The 15,422-nt window shown below is 34.8% G+C and overlaps 2 protein-coding genes across 2 annotated transcripts; one reads left to right on the top strand and one right to left on the bottom strand.

The window, feature by feature from the left end:
* Window positions 1-4,170: 4,170 nt before the first annotated feature.
* On the top strand, window positions 4,171-14,555 carry LOC11436144 (phospholipase D delta). The gene is made up of 10 exons (XM_003603794.3): window positions 4,171-5,518; window positions 6,490-6,606; window positions 7,611-7,808; window positions 8,782-9,063; window positions 9,156-9,224; window positions 9,336-9,483; window positions 10,002-10,150; window positions 10,269-10,439; window positions 12,851-13,051; window positions 13,388-14,555. Exons 1-10 carry the CDS (start codon window positions 4,592-4,594, stop codon window positions 13,679-13,681), a joined length of 2,556 nt encoding a protein of 851 aa, XP_003603842.1. The 5' UTR covers window positions 4,171-4,591; the 3' UTR covers window positions 13,682-14,555.
* On the bottom strand, window positions 14,209-15,031 carry LOC11426844 (plastocyanin). The gene has a single exon (XM_003603795.4). The coding sequence runs from the start codon at window positions 14,889-14,891 to the stop codon at window positions 14,388-14,390; it is 504 nt and encodes a 167-aa protein (XP_003603843.1). The 5' UTR covers window positions 14,892-15,031; the 3' UTR covers window positions 14,209-14,387.
* Window positions 15,032-15,422: the final 391 nt, after the last annotated feature.

Raw genomic sequence — 15,422 nt, forward strand, 5'->3', positions numbered from 1 at the left:
GAGGTTAGGGTCACTTTGAGCGGAGAAGACAAACTCAGACATTGCACTTTTAATAGTTGGTTTGAGTATAAAAAAAAAACGTAATTGTTGGACAAGAATAATTTCTCTTAAAAAACAAATACTAGTAGACAAGAACGATTTAATTAGTTTTTTTTTTTTTTTTTTTAAATGATTTAGTTAAGATTTTTTGACACAATGATTTAGTTAAATTAAAAATTATTGGTTGTATCATTTAAACCCACTCTTCGCGTTTACTTTCAGAACTAAAAAAAGAAAACACTTTACTAATTGAAGCATAAACCATAACACTACTTTTCTTTTCTTTTCTGAATGTTGCTGCAGACTTAGAGCGGCGCCTCCTTTCCCTTACCCTCATCTCCTATTCTTTCTAAACCAAAACCTTCATCTCACCCAAATAGATAGTTCTCAAATTAAAAAACACACTAGATCTAAATAATCTCAATTATCTCAGTACTGTTATTTGTGTTTTAACTATTGAAAAACACGCTACCGCCGTCAGATCTCACCATCTTCTTTCTCTGTTATCTGTGTTTTGAAGAATGTTGTGTATTGAACCGGTCCGGTTCACCAAACCGGCCGAGTCACCGGTTTCCAACGATTTTTATCGAGTTACGCCGGTTCTGACCGGTTCAACTGCACAACCAATCTAATAGGCAGACCGAACCGGTCATCCCTTCGGTTCGCAGTCCGACCGGTTCGACCGGCCGATCCGGTCCGAATTTTAAAACTATGCTAAAAACACTTGTTAACATTTCAGTTTTATTTTTACCAATATAGATAAGTGACTTAGCAATGAATAAATTCAACACTATGAGAGAGACCTTTAACTCATTTTTGATAAAAGGATGACTTTTTACTTATTAACCAAACTCAATCACTTAGAAAGGAGTCTGTTATAATTAATTTTTGGCTTATTAGAACGTTTAATCCCTTATTTAATTTCTTGTTTTCATTTTGGTCCCATAATTAATAAAAATGGCGTTTTATTCCCTCACATTTTCCTCTGTTTGCCAAATAAATCCCGACCGTTAACTTTAACTTCAAATGTCTATGATGAACCAACTTTAAAAGTGGTTCATTGTAGACCTTATTAATTTTAACCATTCGATCTATTTATCATAAAAGGGACCGTTAGATCTTCACATTCTTGCTCATGATCTTCATAAAATAATACAAAAGATATGAAATACCTAAAATACCCCTAATGCCCAATTAAATTTCTCAATTCCTTATCTCCTATTCTTCTCCAGCGAGCATCTTGCCTTCATCATCATCTTAATCATTTCAATCATTCAACCATTAACTAAAAACAATAAATTCTAAAATCTAAAATTATTAAACTCTTCTCAATTCTTCCACCATACTCGGATTAAGAAATTCAATTTCAATTTCCTTCATCAACAAAACTTAATCCCAATTCAACTCAATTCGTTTCAATCCCAACAACAAAAACCACTAATTCCCCTAATTTCTAAAACACCCCAATTTTCAAACTGCAGGGAAGAGATGAAGATAGAGTAGTCGTGAGAGAGATGGAGGGATTTGATGCGTTAGTACAAGGACGAGGATGCGGTGACCGATGCATCGACGTGGTGGTGGTGGCGGCGGCGGTGAATGGGTTTGACAGAAGAGGAAGTTGTGTGCGGCGGCGCTCTCGTCGGATATGGTGGTGACAGATCCGTGGTGGTCGAATCAGTAACACATTCCCTCATAACCTCATTTTTTGAAATGATGAAGAGTGTCGTTGTTGTTGGAGGGAGATTGTGAAAAGATTGATGTTTTTGGGGAGAAAAGAAGGGCCTTGTCTTTGATCTGAATCTAAAATGGTTGTGGAGAAGAACAAGTTGTTGTGAGAGTTATGTGGTTGCAGATGAAGGAGCTAACTGCATTTTGGGGATATAAATTTGAGTGTTGTGTTACTAGTTGCTACAGTCACCATATATGAGTGGTTGTTGTTGTTTCTGAGTACTGTGTTGCTGTTGTATTAATTTCTGCAGGATTGATGATTACGATGTCGTTGTTTAATTGATTTGATGATAGTTGTTGTTTCTGAAGTTTTTTTTTGGGTTTTTTTTCTCATGAATATTGATGAGTGTGAGTTGAAGATGATGAAGATTATTAAAGGAGAAGATGAAGAAAGGGAAAATAATTAGGTGTTGGTAGTACATCATAAGCTAAAATAAGCATGTCTAATCTAATGGTTCTCTTTTTAAAAAATAATCTAACGGTTGAAATTAAAATAATTACTAGGATCTATGGTGGACCACTCTTAAGGATGATCCACCATAGACATTATTTGGGGTTAAACTTAACGCCTGGATTTATTTGGCAAATAGAGGAAAATGTGAGGGACTAAAACGCCAGTTTTATTAATTGTGGGACCAAAATAAAAACAAGAAATTAAATAAGGGACCAAACGATCTAATAAGCCTTAATTTTTTGAATATGTAATTAAACTATTCATCTCTAACCAAATTTCTCTTTTTATTTTAGTAAAAAATTAATGACCAAAATTATATATTTACGTCCTACCTACCTACAACAGTTGCTACTTGTTTCTCCTGTAAATCTACCCGTCTTTAGAGCTACTTGTTTCCCTACAACACCCGGTCAAGAGATGATTCATTGGATTTGGATGGAGGTTCATTGAATGACCATGTTGCGTATGAACATGTGAAGGATGGAGGCTCTTTAGTAATTAGTAGGGTAGCACAATTCCACAGTCGACATCATCTAACCCACTCCTAAGCCAAAAATAGTCAAAGAACCAAAGCGGTCTCAACTCATTTGGTTGTCTTGTTAATTAATACTATCAAGTAAAACCCCAGAAGTAGACAACACTGATTCAATAAATTTTAGGCTAAAGTGCATTTTTCCTCCCTTAACTTTCAAAAACTTACAATTTTAGTCCTCTATATATAAAAACTACAATTTTGGCCCCCAAGAATTAGCCCATTTGCAATAGCAGTCCTTTATGTCAATTTTGACTCGATCAACGCCTATATGGCAGGTCACGTGTGTAATTATTAAATTAAAAATAAAAATAAAAATGCCACATAATCATTTATAAATTAAAAAGAAATTTAAAAAAATTAAAAAAATTAGAAAAAAAAATTAAAAATTAAAAGAAAAGGAAAATGGAAGAGCCGTGACATTTCCTTCATCTCTCCTATTCCAAAACCTTCATTCATCAAAGCATATCATCAAATGCTTATGGACTTGATAGTATCAAAACATTCATATCATCAACATGTACATTGTTTTGTTATATAAATTATAGGCATGGACTTAAACAGTATCGCAATGGTTGGTGCAGATCATCGAACCTTCATAATTTTTTCAAAACCCTAAAACCCATAACTCATCCAACCCAATCAAACTCAGTAATCCCGTCACCGCCGTTCCAACCCAACGCCGCCACCGACGACTGTTACAGACAGACTCCATCTCTTTCGTTTCTTCTGAATTTCTCGCGGAAGCTTTTCTACCGTTGGCCCCACCGGCGACGTCGACGGAGACCGTGCAATCTGTTTCGAATTTGGGGATTCTTTTGGGGTTGGGTTTGATTTTAAGATCTGTTGGTGTGAATTTTGTTTGGGTTGTGGTTGAAGATGACTTTTTGGGGGTTTTTTCATAAAGTTTGTTGTTGTTGTTGTAGTACTGGAAATGGAAAAGGGTGTGGCTGCCATAAGATTGAGTTGCCGCAGACTTGACGGTGAAAGTGTGAAAATGAGTGGATTTGGAAATGAGGTGAAAAAGAAAGAAAGAAAAAAATGAGAGAGGAGGTTAAAGTTTGAGAAACAGATAAGATTGATTGGACTTGAGAAGATGAAATTTGATGATGTGTGAATGATGATAAATAAACCCAGGAAATGTCTCGCCTTTTCATTTTAATTTTAATTTTTTTTTCTTCTGATTTTTTAATTTCTTTTTTATTTATTTAATTTATAAATGATTATGTAGCTTTTTTAATTTTTTTTTAATTTAATAATTACACACATTGCCTGCCATATAGACGTTGACCGAGTCAGAATTGACGTAAAGAACTAGTATTGCAAAGGAGCTAATTCTTGGGGGGCTGAAATTGTAGTTTTTGTACATAAGGAATTAAAATTACAAGTGTTTAAAAGTTAAGGGAGGAAAAGTGCACTTTATCTTAAAATTTATTGATCGGATTATTCACATAAGTTTTGTTTTGTAATTGAGAGGATCCAAGTCTACCGGCAACAACTTGCGATCCCATTTCCCGCTACCTACACGTGTTTGTAATTAATCAAGTTCAAATCTAGACGCTAATCTTGCAACCTTTCTCTCTCTCCCGCTACATCAAATTCATTTCCCAATCCATTCAATTGAACATCACATTTCTATATTTATCATTTTTCATTTCTCTCCTACACAAACGGAATTCCGTTTCTCCGCCGGAGTATTCATTTCAACAACAATGCTGTAATCGTCGCCGTCCGTAACGGCGATCCGTGATAGCGAGCGTTTCATCTTTCTCATTCAACAACGCTCTCTATCACATTTCTTCTCTAAATCTCGTTAACGTTTTCTGTCAACGGCAACAATGGCTCCTAGTCCGAAATCTGAAGCCGTCGTTTACCTTCATGGTAACCTCGATTTGAAAATCGTTGAAGCTCGTTATCTACCAAACATGGATATGCTTTCAGAGCGTTTTAGAAGATTCTTCTCCGCTTTCAACTCATGCAGCGCTAACATCACCACTAAAGGAAAAAACCATCTTACACGTCATCGTCACCATAAAATCATCACTAGCGATCCTTACGTTACCGTTTGTCTCGCCGGTGCTACAGTGGCGCGTACGCGCGTTATCTCAAACTCACAATCACCGAAATGGGAAGAGCATTTCAAAATTCCATTGGCTCATCCTGTTTCTCAAGTTGAATTCTACGTCAAAGATAACGACATGTTCGGTGCTGATTTGATCGGAATCGCAACCGTTTCTGCGAAGAGGATCTTATCAGGTGAAGATATAAGCGATTGGTTTCCGATTATAGGTTCATTCGGTAAACCTCCAAAACCTGATTGCGCTGTTTTTCTCGAAATGAAATTCACGAGATGCGATGAAAATCCTATGTATCGTTCCGGTGTTATTCCCGGTCCTGATAGGTTTGCGGTTCAGGATTCGTATTTTCCGGTTCGGCGAGGAGGATCGGTGACGCTGTATCAAGATGCACACGTTCCAGATTCGATGTTACCGGAGATTGAATTGGATGATGGTGTTGAGTTTCAGCAGGGGAAATGTTGGGAAGATATTTGTCACGCAATATTAGAAGCGCATCATTTGGTGTATATTGTTGGTTGGTCGATTTTTCATAAGGTGAAGCTTGTTAGAGAACCAACAAAGCCTTTACCTAATGGCGGGAATTTGAATTTGGGGGAATTACTCAAGTACAAGTCACAAGAAGGTTTAAGAGTTTTACTCTTGGTTTGGGATGATAAAACTTCACACAGCAAATTTTTCATTAACACGGTAAGATATTATTGATTAATATGATACATTGATGTTATGCAGGAGAATTGTTTAGTAATAGTTTGTAAGACATAGGTCCACTCACAATGCCGAGATTGTTGGACTTAAGGTTACCTTGGTTTGAATCTGGAATCTCTCCTTTGTGGGTGTATGTGAATTTTCATGTATAGTTTGATAATTAAGCAAATTAAAAGTAGTTGTCTCACCTTTTCTTTTTTTTTCTAGAAAAGGAAAATAGACTTTAATGGTCAGTATCAGGTAATTAAGTAAATCCTATTACTTTACCTTATAGGAACAGTTTGATGATTTTCCCTAGTTTAAAATTGAATTTCAGTATTCCATTTGGATTATACTCCATTTCACATCTTCAATAGAGATCTAATACCTGATGATAGTTTCTAATTTTTCTAGCATTGATGTTGAATAGTACCTAATAGAAACATGTTGATTTCTTATATAAGCTAATATCTAGATTGCAATGTTGTAAAATTAAGAACAACTAAAAACAGTTTCTGATTTTTTCTAGCATTGATGTTGAGCGTCATGTCAATAATATGTAAGTAGAGTTTCTTCTATACTAGGACATGTTCATAAGACAAATAGTGGTAAACTGTGGGACCCTTTAAGGTACATTAGAACGCAAATATTATTTTTGTATTGGAGTAAACATAGGTGAATGTTCTTAAATCACATGTGAAAACTTGGGGCCCAGTAAAAGTAACTTAATAACATCAAACATTGTTCTCTAATCTACTTGCTCCGGAGATACTCTAATGAGTCCACACTCAGCTATTGTCATCTTCATTTTACATTAACTTTTACTGTTGATGGATTTTATACATACAAGTTACTTGAACAGAGTTACTGGTTTGTCCGTTTGGGCATATTTACTCTGTTTGGCTTGCTGCCAAGTTTCATTTGGTGTTTGTTGAGCCTTTTCCGAACCTTACTAGTTAATAATTTTGTTGCAGAATGGAATAATGCAAACTCATGATGAAGAAACTCGAAAGTTTTTCAAGCATTCTTCAGTTTCATGTGTGTTGTCACCTCGATATGCCAGCAGTAAGCTTAGCATTTTCAAGCAGCAGGCATGCTTTATGCTATGGTTTAGTAGCTTTCCTAGACTTTTTTATGTTTCTTTTAAGAAGTTATGCATACTATTTCATTATTTCCATTCTTTCATTACATCACTCTAGTTTTAATATATTATTGGTGATACAGGACGAATTTGATGCTCTAATCTGAGATGCTCACATGCATAACAAGTTTTTCATGTGAAAATCTAACATGTTTCCCATGTACAGGATAATCCTTTTCTTTGCATTAATATTATTAAAATATATATCTTAGAATAATTTTGAATATCATAATTTATTTTCTTACTTTCTGTCAAAAAATATTCCATTTTTAAATTAGGATACGGCAAACCAATATGGTGTGGCACAAGTGAGAGATACTCTAGTTTACAAAAAAGAAAACAACATCGTCTGTTTATTTGTTTTGAGAAACGCCATCATCTATTGATATCTGTAGAGTTTCATGCTTATTTTTTTCTTATCACAGCATATCACATCAAATTACATGAGAATATTATATTTCTTTTATCCATCCAATTCTCTTTCCTTGCCTCAATTCTTATAATGTCAACAGTTATTTTAAACCCGTTTGGTTATAATCTGAGAATTATTTAGGGTTGGACCCTCTTTGGGGATTTTTTTAGTTTTTGTTTTGCCCGTTAGGGTTGTCGACTTGGTCAGGTTTTGTCCCCCCAGTTTTTATGTATTTTTTCCTTTTTTTTAATAATATATATGAGCAATTGACATCATATTAGCGTAGGGTTCTAACTTATTTGGGCACTATTTTTTTTGATGTCATTTTGCCCTTGGCCTATCAAAAAAAAAGTTGGTGGCCATCCTTTCCTTTTGTATGGCCTAATAGTTGAAAACAAAAAAAAGAACTGTTTTCTTTCATAATCAATAATTGACTTTTTAACAATCCCAACATGAACTTTTGAAAGAAAAAATTGTTGTTTTGTTTTTAAAAAAAAAAATTGGAAGACCTGTTGACTATATTACATTGCACCAAACTTCAGGTTGTTGGGACGCTTTTTACGCACCACCAAAAATGTGTGATCGTTGATAGCCAAGCACATGGAAATAATCGGAAGATAACTGCATTTATAGGTGGTCTAGATCTTTGTGATGGCCGTTATGATACACCTGAGCATAGACTTTTCCGTGATCTTGACACTCATGTGTATAAGGATGATTATCATAATCCCACATTTTCGGTAAGTAATCTCTGCCAATTCTTCATATTAACATTCCAAATGACATCATTATGGCCATTTCTTTTTAACATGACATGTGCAGTTTCTGCTTCCTTCCCTAATAAACAGGAAGAAAGAAAAAAAAAAATCCTTTTTGATTAAAACCTGGTAGTATTTTTTTTTTGTTCTGAGGCCTTAATATTCATATGTGGCATACTGGCATTGGTTTAGCATGTAACGGTTAACATGTTAAAGTAAAGACCAAAACTTTCATGATACTACCCTTCCAATCAATCAGCTTTCAGCAAGTTTGACACACTTGAATTCTAGCAGTGTTATTGGTACTGTGAATCTAGTAGTAAATGAAAGAACTCAAGAAAAACAGAGTTTCAGAGAGAATGAATATGACTGCATAATACATTCACTTAATCTTTAGGCTTTGTTTGCGAGTTTGGAGGGGAAGGGAGGTGAGGGCTTTGGAAAAAAGGAAGGAGCAAGTGGGAGAAATAGAGGACATTGAGAGCGGAGGGCTTTGGGGGTTTCATAATACAAAATCTTTCAAAAATTGTATTGGATGAGGATTTTAGAGGGTTTATATGAATTATTAAAATTAAAACATACTAATTGTAAGAATTAATTTATCATTCTCTAAAAAAATACTCTTTCAAAAAATGTGTAAGATTTCTCAAATTTTTCCTATATTACCCCTCCCTCCAAACAAAGCCTTAGGAATTATTACAAGACAAAACTGATCAAAACATGAGTTAGATAATTATACACATGATAAGGGGTTAGTGAGTGTCTAACTAAGTCAACTAATCCCAAACTAACTTAACAGTCAGTAACTACAACAGCTTAAGTGAAGCTTTCTATGTAATTGATACATATTTCATAAACATAAATTATTCTAAGATTTTTTAAATATTGAGATTGAGATCACCAGTGTACTCTCTTACCAAGTGAGGTTTCTTTTTATCTTCCATTTTAATAATAGGCAGGAACCAAGGGTCCAAGGCAACCATGGCATGATCTACATTGCAAAATCGAAGGGCCTGCTGCATATGATATACTAACTAATTTTGAGCAGCGCTGGAAGAAAGCCACCAGATGGTCTGAGTTGGGTCAAAAATTGAAAAGAGTATCTTCTTGGCACGATGATTCTTTGATCAAGTTAGAACGCATCTCTTGGATTCTTAGTCCTTCTGAATCAATGTCAAATGATGATCCTGAGTTATGGGTTTCAAAGGAAGATGACCCTCAAAATTGGCATATTCAGGTTACCAGTTCACTATCTTTAGAGTACAGTTTCTATTTACATTTTTTTTGTTCTTTACAGATAATTTGATAACTTTATTTTTGTTTTCACAGGTTTTTCGATCCATAGATTCAGGCTCTTTGAAAGGATTTCCTAAGAATACATATGAAGCCGGGGCTCAGGTAACTTACCTTTTAAAAGATGAACATAGAGCTGATCTATGGCTATATGTTATAGAGCCTTGTGTTTTCCCGCTTTCACTAATTAAAAAATTTGTCAACCACTCATTGCAGAATCTTGTTTGTGCTAAAAATTTAGTCATAGACAAGAGTATTCAAACAGCTTACATACATGCCATCAGATCTGCTCAGCATTTTATTTATATCGAGAATCAATACTTCATTGGATCATCCTTTGCTTGGCCATCTTACAAAGAAGCAGGTTTTGGCAGAATATTGATATTTACTCATGTAACTTGTTGCATCTGCTTACAGTTTTGATTGCTCATACTTTAGCGTTTGTAAAACCTATGCTCGTGCTCTTCTGCTTAAATATAGTGTCCTCATGCAACTCCATAATACCACGGGGAATTATAAGCTATTTTTTGATATTGTGTGGCTAAACAAACTATATCACTTGAAAATTAACATGTCTATAATACCACAGGGAATTATAAGCTATTTAGCGTTTGCCCAAGCCATGCTATTTTGCTCACAATGTATTTTGAGCAACTTTAGGCAAATACTGATGAATGACAAACTGACTCAAAATAATTATAAGCTATATACATTGATTGTATATCGAAAATATTTTTATGACTTGAAATATCCAATTTTTATCATTGTTTTACCTTCAAAACTGTCCAGTGGGATAGGGTTTGTCTTCTAATGTTGATATTTTTTATTAGTATTTTATTATAATATTTTTTTACTAATTCTAATAATTACTTCTATGATCAGGTGCTGATAATTTGATTCCTATGGAGTTGGCGCTGAAGATTGTCAGTAAGATCAGATCTCGGGAGAGATTTACAGTTTATATTGTCATTCCAATGTGGCCTGAAGGCGTCCCTTCTTCTGGCTCGGTGCAAGAGATTCTCTATTTTCAGGTAATATAGCGTGAAAAAATGTGGCAAGCATAGTATATAAAACTTTAAAATAGCAGATAACTTTTACGTCAGTCAATTGTTTGTTCTGCTTACTTACAAAAGGAATTCACATTTCCAGGGACAAACTATGCAAATGATGTATGAAATCATAGCTCGGGAACTAAGATTTATGAAACTTAACGATAGCCATCCACAAGACTACCTCAATTTTTACTGTCTTGGTAACCGAGAGAAGTTTGCAACTGAAGTTTCAAGTCCAAATAGTTCACCTTCAGGCAATGGCGACACGGTAATTGTTATAATGTTGACTTATGCATTAATAATCAAAATTAATCATCTTACAGTTGAATATGTGTTAGGCCCTATATTCATATATTATGGTGCATTAAAAAAATAATTAAATAATACTGTTTAAAAACAATTGTGTGAGGGACCGGTTAAACATTATGTAAAGCACAGCACCTAACTATTCTCCTAAATTTATTATTTGTTTTGCCCCTACCGCGCTCTTGTGCTCCTAGAGCAAAGAGCATGCCATTAGTAGTTGGCTCTTTTTACCTTTTTATTTTAGGCTTATTAGATCCATTCGTCCCTCGATTAATTTTCATTATTCATTTTGGTCGCACAATTAATAAAAAATATATTTTGATCCCTTAGATTTTCCTCCGTTTGCCAACTAAATCCCAACGGTTAAGTTTAACCCCAAATGATGTCTATGGTGGACCAACCTTAAGAGTGGTCTATTAATTGTTTTAATTTAAACCGTTTGATTCTTATTTTAAAGGAGTACGATTGGATTACGCATGTCTATTTTATCTTACATTGAGTCAACAACAACCAATTAATTTTCACTTTCTTCATCTTCTTCCTCACTCTTATTTATTATCTTCAACATCACATTCATCAAACTTCAAACTTTAAAACCCAAAAAAAACTCAATCTCATATTGCAGAATGAATAAATTGAATACAAAAAATTGATCGATCCATCAACAACATAATCAAATCGAGTATATTACAAAATCAAAAAAATAGCAAAGATCCTTACATATAATATTCAAGATTCATCATTACCTATATGTACACACCTTCATTATATTTATTAATCTTCAAACCCAATATTCTCAAAATTCAATTTAACCAAAATCCAATTCTTCTTTCAACCAAAATCCATTCATTCATTCATCACATATAAGAAAAAAGAACAAAAAAATCACATAATCTTAAGACAGGAAGCTTGGTGCTAAAAAAAACTCCCCATCGCAAAGGCAATACAGTGACGCCCAAAGAGACAAAACAACACCACACTCAGCAATGAAAATTGTTTATGAAAAATCATATGTTGACTCAAACGCAACAGCTATCCATCATCTTCGTCCCAAAAACTCAACATCTCCCTTCAATCCAAATCCAGAAACCGAGAGTGTAAATAGCAAAAATTGAAGAAGATGAAGAGAGTAACGAACTGAGAGATTTCAGAGAGGGAGATACTATTGGAAGGACGAAAAGTGGAACAGATCCAGTGAAGAATCGGTTGAGTATCTTCGTAATGAAATGGCCATTTGAATCTATCTGGATCCAATGAATCTGAACCTGATTTTGTTCCTTCGTAACCTGATTTCGTTTCTAAATTTTGATCTTCATAATCAATTGAAAGCTTCATTGTACATGAAAATGGGTATGTAAAAGTGAATTAGAAGGCTAAAAAAGCTTGTTTTGATTAAAGGCATGAACTTCCAGAACATGATCATTTGGATTTGATTCACGGGTCTTTGATTTTATTCAAAAGTTCAAACATTTTGAAGAGTAGTAATTTTGTATGTATTGATCCTGGTCTTTACCAATTTAGAGAGGAACAATAAAAATAGATGAGTGAAAAAGAAGAAGAAGAAAAAGAAAGAGAGGGACACGAAGAAGAAAGAAGAAGGAAGAACGGAAAGGAGAGGGAAGGAGTTTTGTGTGATGTGTTGTTGTCATGAGGACAAAACAAAATAGATCCATTTTTATTTTTTGAATTTTAATTTTTTTTTCTAGTTTTTTTTTTGTTTTTATTGGTATGAAGTTTTTTATGAATATGATTGATGAAGATGAAGAATCGGAAAAAAAAAAAGTTAGCTGGAAGTGGTACATCGTAAGATAAAATAGACACGTGTAATCCAACGGTTCTCTTTCTTAAAAAAGATCAAAAGGTTAAAATTGAAAAATTAATAAGGTCTATGGTGGACTATCTATAATGTTGGTCCACCATATACATTTGGGGTTAAACCTAACCGTCTGGATTTATTTGGCAAACCGAGAAAAAAGTGAGTGACCAAAATGTACGTTTTATTAATTGTGAGATCAAAATGAAAACTTGAAATTATTTGAGGGACCATTGGATCAAATAAGCCTTTATTTTATTTTAAAGGAGAAAGGAATTGGATGGAACCTATAATAAAAAAAAAAGAGGGTTCTTACAAAAAGCGGAAGGAAAAATATTAATTTTAGGCCGTAATTAAATACTCAAGGTCGTAAGTTTTATGGAGTTCAAACATCAAATAGTTTGTCCATTGTTTATTATAGTTCTTGCTGATTACATTTCACTAAGTACTATTGCATTGTGAGGCAAATGACCAATCTGCTTGCTGATAGATATGTAGTTCAGGGTTGGTATTTTTATTTTGATAGTATTAGGCTGATATTTTCTTGCAAATATCATCAGGTTTCAGCTTCACAAAAGTTCCAACGGTTTATGATTTATGTACATGCCAAGGGAATGGTTGTGGACGATGAATATGCGATGGTTGGGTCTGCCAATATCAACCAACGATCTTTGGCTGGATCAAGAGATACCGAGATAGCAATGGGTGCATACCAACCCCATCATACATGGAGTAAGAAAAATGGACATCCTCGCGGTCAGGTTTGGAAAATAAAACTCACTAAATATAGTACTACAAATCTATCTACTCGGAGTTATGATTCCCTCATGAGTCATGAGAGCTTTTTTCCGCCCAGTGTGTCCAGAAGTATACATTTAGATAAAACAAAAAAACTATGATTTTGTCTGGAAGATGAAAGTATACTTCCGAGGCGGCATAAAAATGACATTTTCTTTGAATCTATACTTCCGAACATCCGAGGTGACTTTCAGGCGGGAAAAAAACTCCACCCTCCATCTTTCTAGGCCTTCTAGTGGCTGGAGGAAATTTCCCATTTATCACTTTCACAAAGACTTGTTTAATTGAGATATTTGCAGGTATATGGGTATAGAATGTCCTTGTGGGCAGAGCACTTAGGGACCATACATGAATGCTTCAAGGAGCCCGAAAGTTTGGAATGTGTGGAGAGTGTGAACAAGATTGCTGAAGACAACTGGAGGAAGTTTACAGATGATGATTTTAAGCCATTGCAAGGGCATATTATGAAGTACCCCATCAAAGTGAATGCAAATGGGAAAGTAAGTTCTTTACCTGGATATGAGTCTTTCCCAGACGTCGGCGGCAAAGTGCTTGGTTCCCGTTCTACCCTTCCAAATGCTCTAACCACGTAGACATAACCTCATCAGTTCTAATTAAATTGATCTCTAGTGATAATCTGAAACCCTACTCACCTATACTATTTTTTATAAAAAATAAAAAAATCTACCTAAGATAAGTACCCGCTCTCAAATAAGGGAGAGAATTGGATCGCATGACGTGCTGGGCAAAATTTTAACAACTCGTTGTCCCTGGATTTTTCTTTTCCATCTACAGGCAATAGGCTGCATATACCACAGCCACACTGTATATTTGTTTGTATTGATTGTTTGCTACATAAAGTTTGGGGGCTTCAGGTGCTTAATAACAAACCATCATTTCCTAGCTCCACACCAATTCCGACGGCCAATGTTTTCGAGGATGTTAATGTTATTATAATTGTTCCAATGAGAACTTCACTTTCGAGGTAATATATTGTTTGAAATTTAATTTATACTTTGGTGTTTTAATTTTATAACTCGTTGACATAACCTCATATATTTGAGCTAGATTAACCACTTAAAGTTGTGGCAAAAGATGTTCAATTTTAGTTGTTCAAATATAAAACAATTGTACGCGGCAGGTCTTCATGTCTAGTTATGTAAATGAATTACATTACATTGCACCAGTTCATCTCATACAAATAGTATTTCATAACAACAACGATTAATTAAGCTCTTCTACAAGAACAAAATTAACAATAACAAACCATATTATAAATAGGAGACAAAGCATTTTAACTTAATTAACAGTCACTTGTCCAACCATACCAGCTCCTGCGTGAGGTGAACAGTAGAATTTGTAGGTTCCCTTAGCATCCAAAGTAACGCTGTAAGTCTCCCCAGGAGCATTGAGAAGATCTTCTTCAGGCATGGAAATTTTTGCTGCATCAACCCCGCTTGGAATCTCGTCTTCATCGAAGATAACGTTGTGAGGAAAACCAGCATTGTTCTTGAATGTAATGGTGTCTCCAGCGTTCACTGTGAAATTGTTTGGAACAAAAGCCAAACCCCCATCACTAGCACCAAGCAAGACTTCAACGGCAAGGGCATTGCTAGCTAGCAATGCACTTGCAGCAGTGGCAACAACAGCAACTCCAAAGTCTTTGAGGGAAGCTCTGACACAAAGCCTTGGCAATTGAGAATTTGAAGTTGGAACCTTAGCTATGGCACTAACTTTGCTTGCGTTTGCCTTAAGGCCTGTGAATGATGGAATAGCAACGGTGGTGGAAGTAACGGTGGCCATTTTCTCTCAAGATGATTAATTAGTCTCTTCTCTTTGTATGTGTATGAAGGGAATCAAAGAGTAGACTCACAAAGGATGATTTTTTATAGAATGGATGATGATAAAGATGTGGATTGGTTTTTGTGTGGCTCAGATGTGTGGAAGAATGTGTGATTTAGATAATGTAGATGTGCCACAGACTGCGTGGGCTTAAAGTGGGTTATCTCATGAATATTGTTGTGATTGGTTGGATTGGATGTTATCCTTCTACGTGGCTTAGATTTTTTTAGTAAATATACCGGGTTTTTTTTTGTTGTTGAAGGGATTAATATACCGTTATTTTTCCTATTTGATCTATGAAACATAAAAGAGTAAATGGGTAATTATCCGCTGAAATTGTAAGTTTCATCAATTACCTCTTTGAAATTAACAAAATTTCAATTATCCTCTTGAAATTTCACAACGTTAATCAATTTATCACATCCATCAAATTTTTCTATTAATAAACATGACGTTTTGCAAATGTCCCCCTAAAGTTTTGAACTTATGTGC

Source organism: Medicago truncatula, chromosome 3 (genome assembly GCF_003473485.1).
Source record: "Medicago truncatula cultivar Jemalong A17 chromosome 3, MtrunA17r5.0-ANR, whole genome shotgun sequence".
Classification (NCBI taxonomy): domain Eukaryota; kingdom Viridiplantae; phylum Streptophyta; class Magnoliopsida; order Fabales; family Fabaceae; genus Medicago; species Medicago truncatula.

What these genes read in the sequence shown, in the direction of transcription:
- LOC11436144 (XM_003603794.3), top strand. Translation starts at nt 4,592, where the DNA reads ATGGCTCCTAGTCCGAAATCTGAAGCCGTCGTTTACCTTCATGGTAAC. An exon ending in GCAAATTTTTCATTAACACG is followed by an intron (nt 5,519 to 6,489) that starts GTAAGATATTAT and finishes ATTTTGTTGCAG; the next exon opens with AATGGAATAATGCAAACTCA. An exon ending in CATATGAAGCCGGGGCTCAG is followed by an intron (nt 9,225 to 9,335) that starts GTAACTTACCTT and finishes CACTCATTGCAG; the next exon opens with AATCTTGTTTGTGCTAAAAA.
- LOC11426844 (XM_003603795.4), bottom strand. Translation starts at nt 14,891, where the DNA reads ATGGCCACCGTTACTTCCACCACCGTTGCTATTCCATCATTCACAGGC.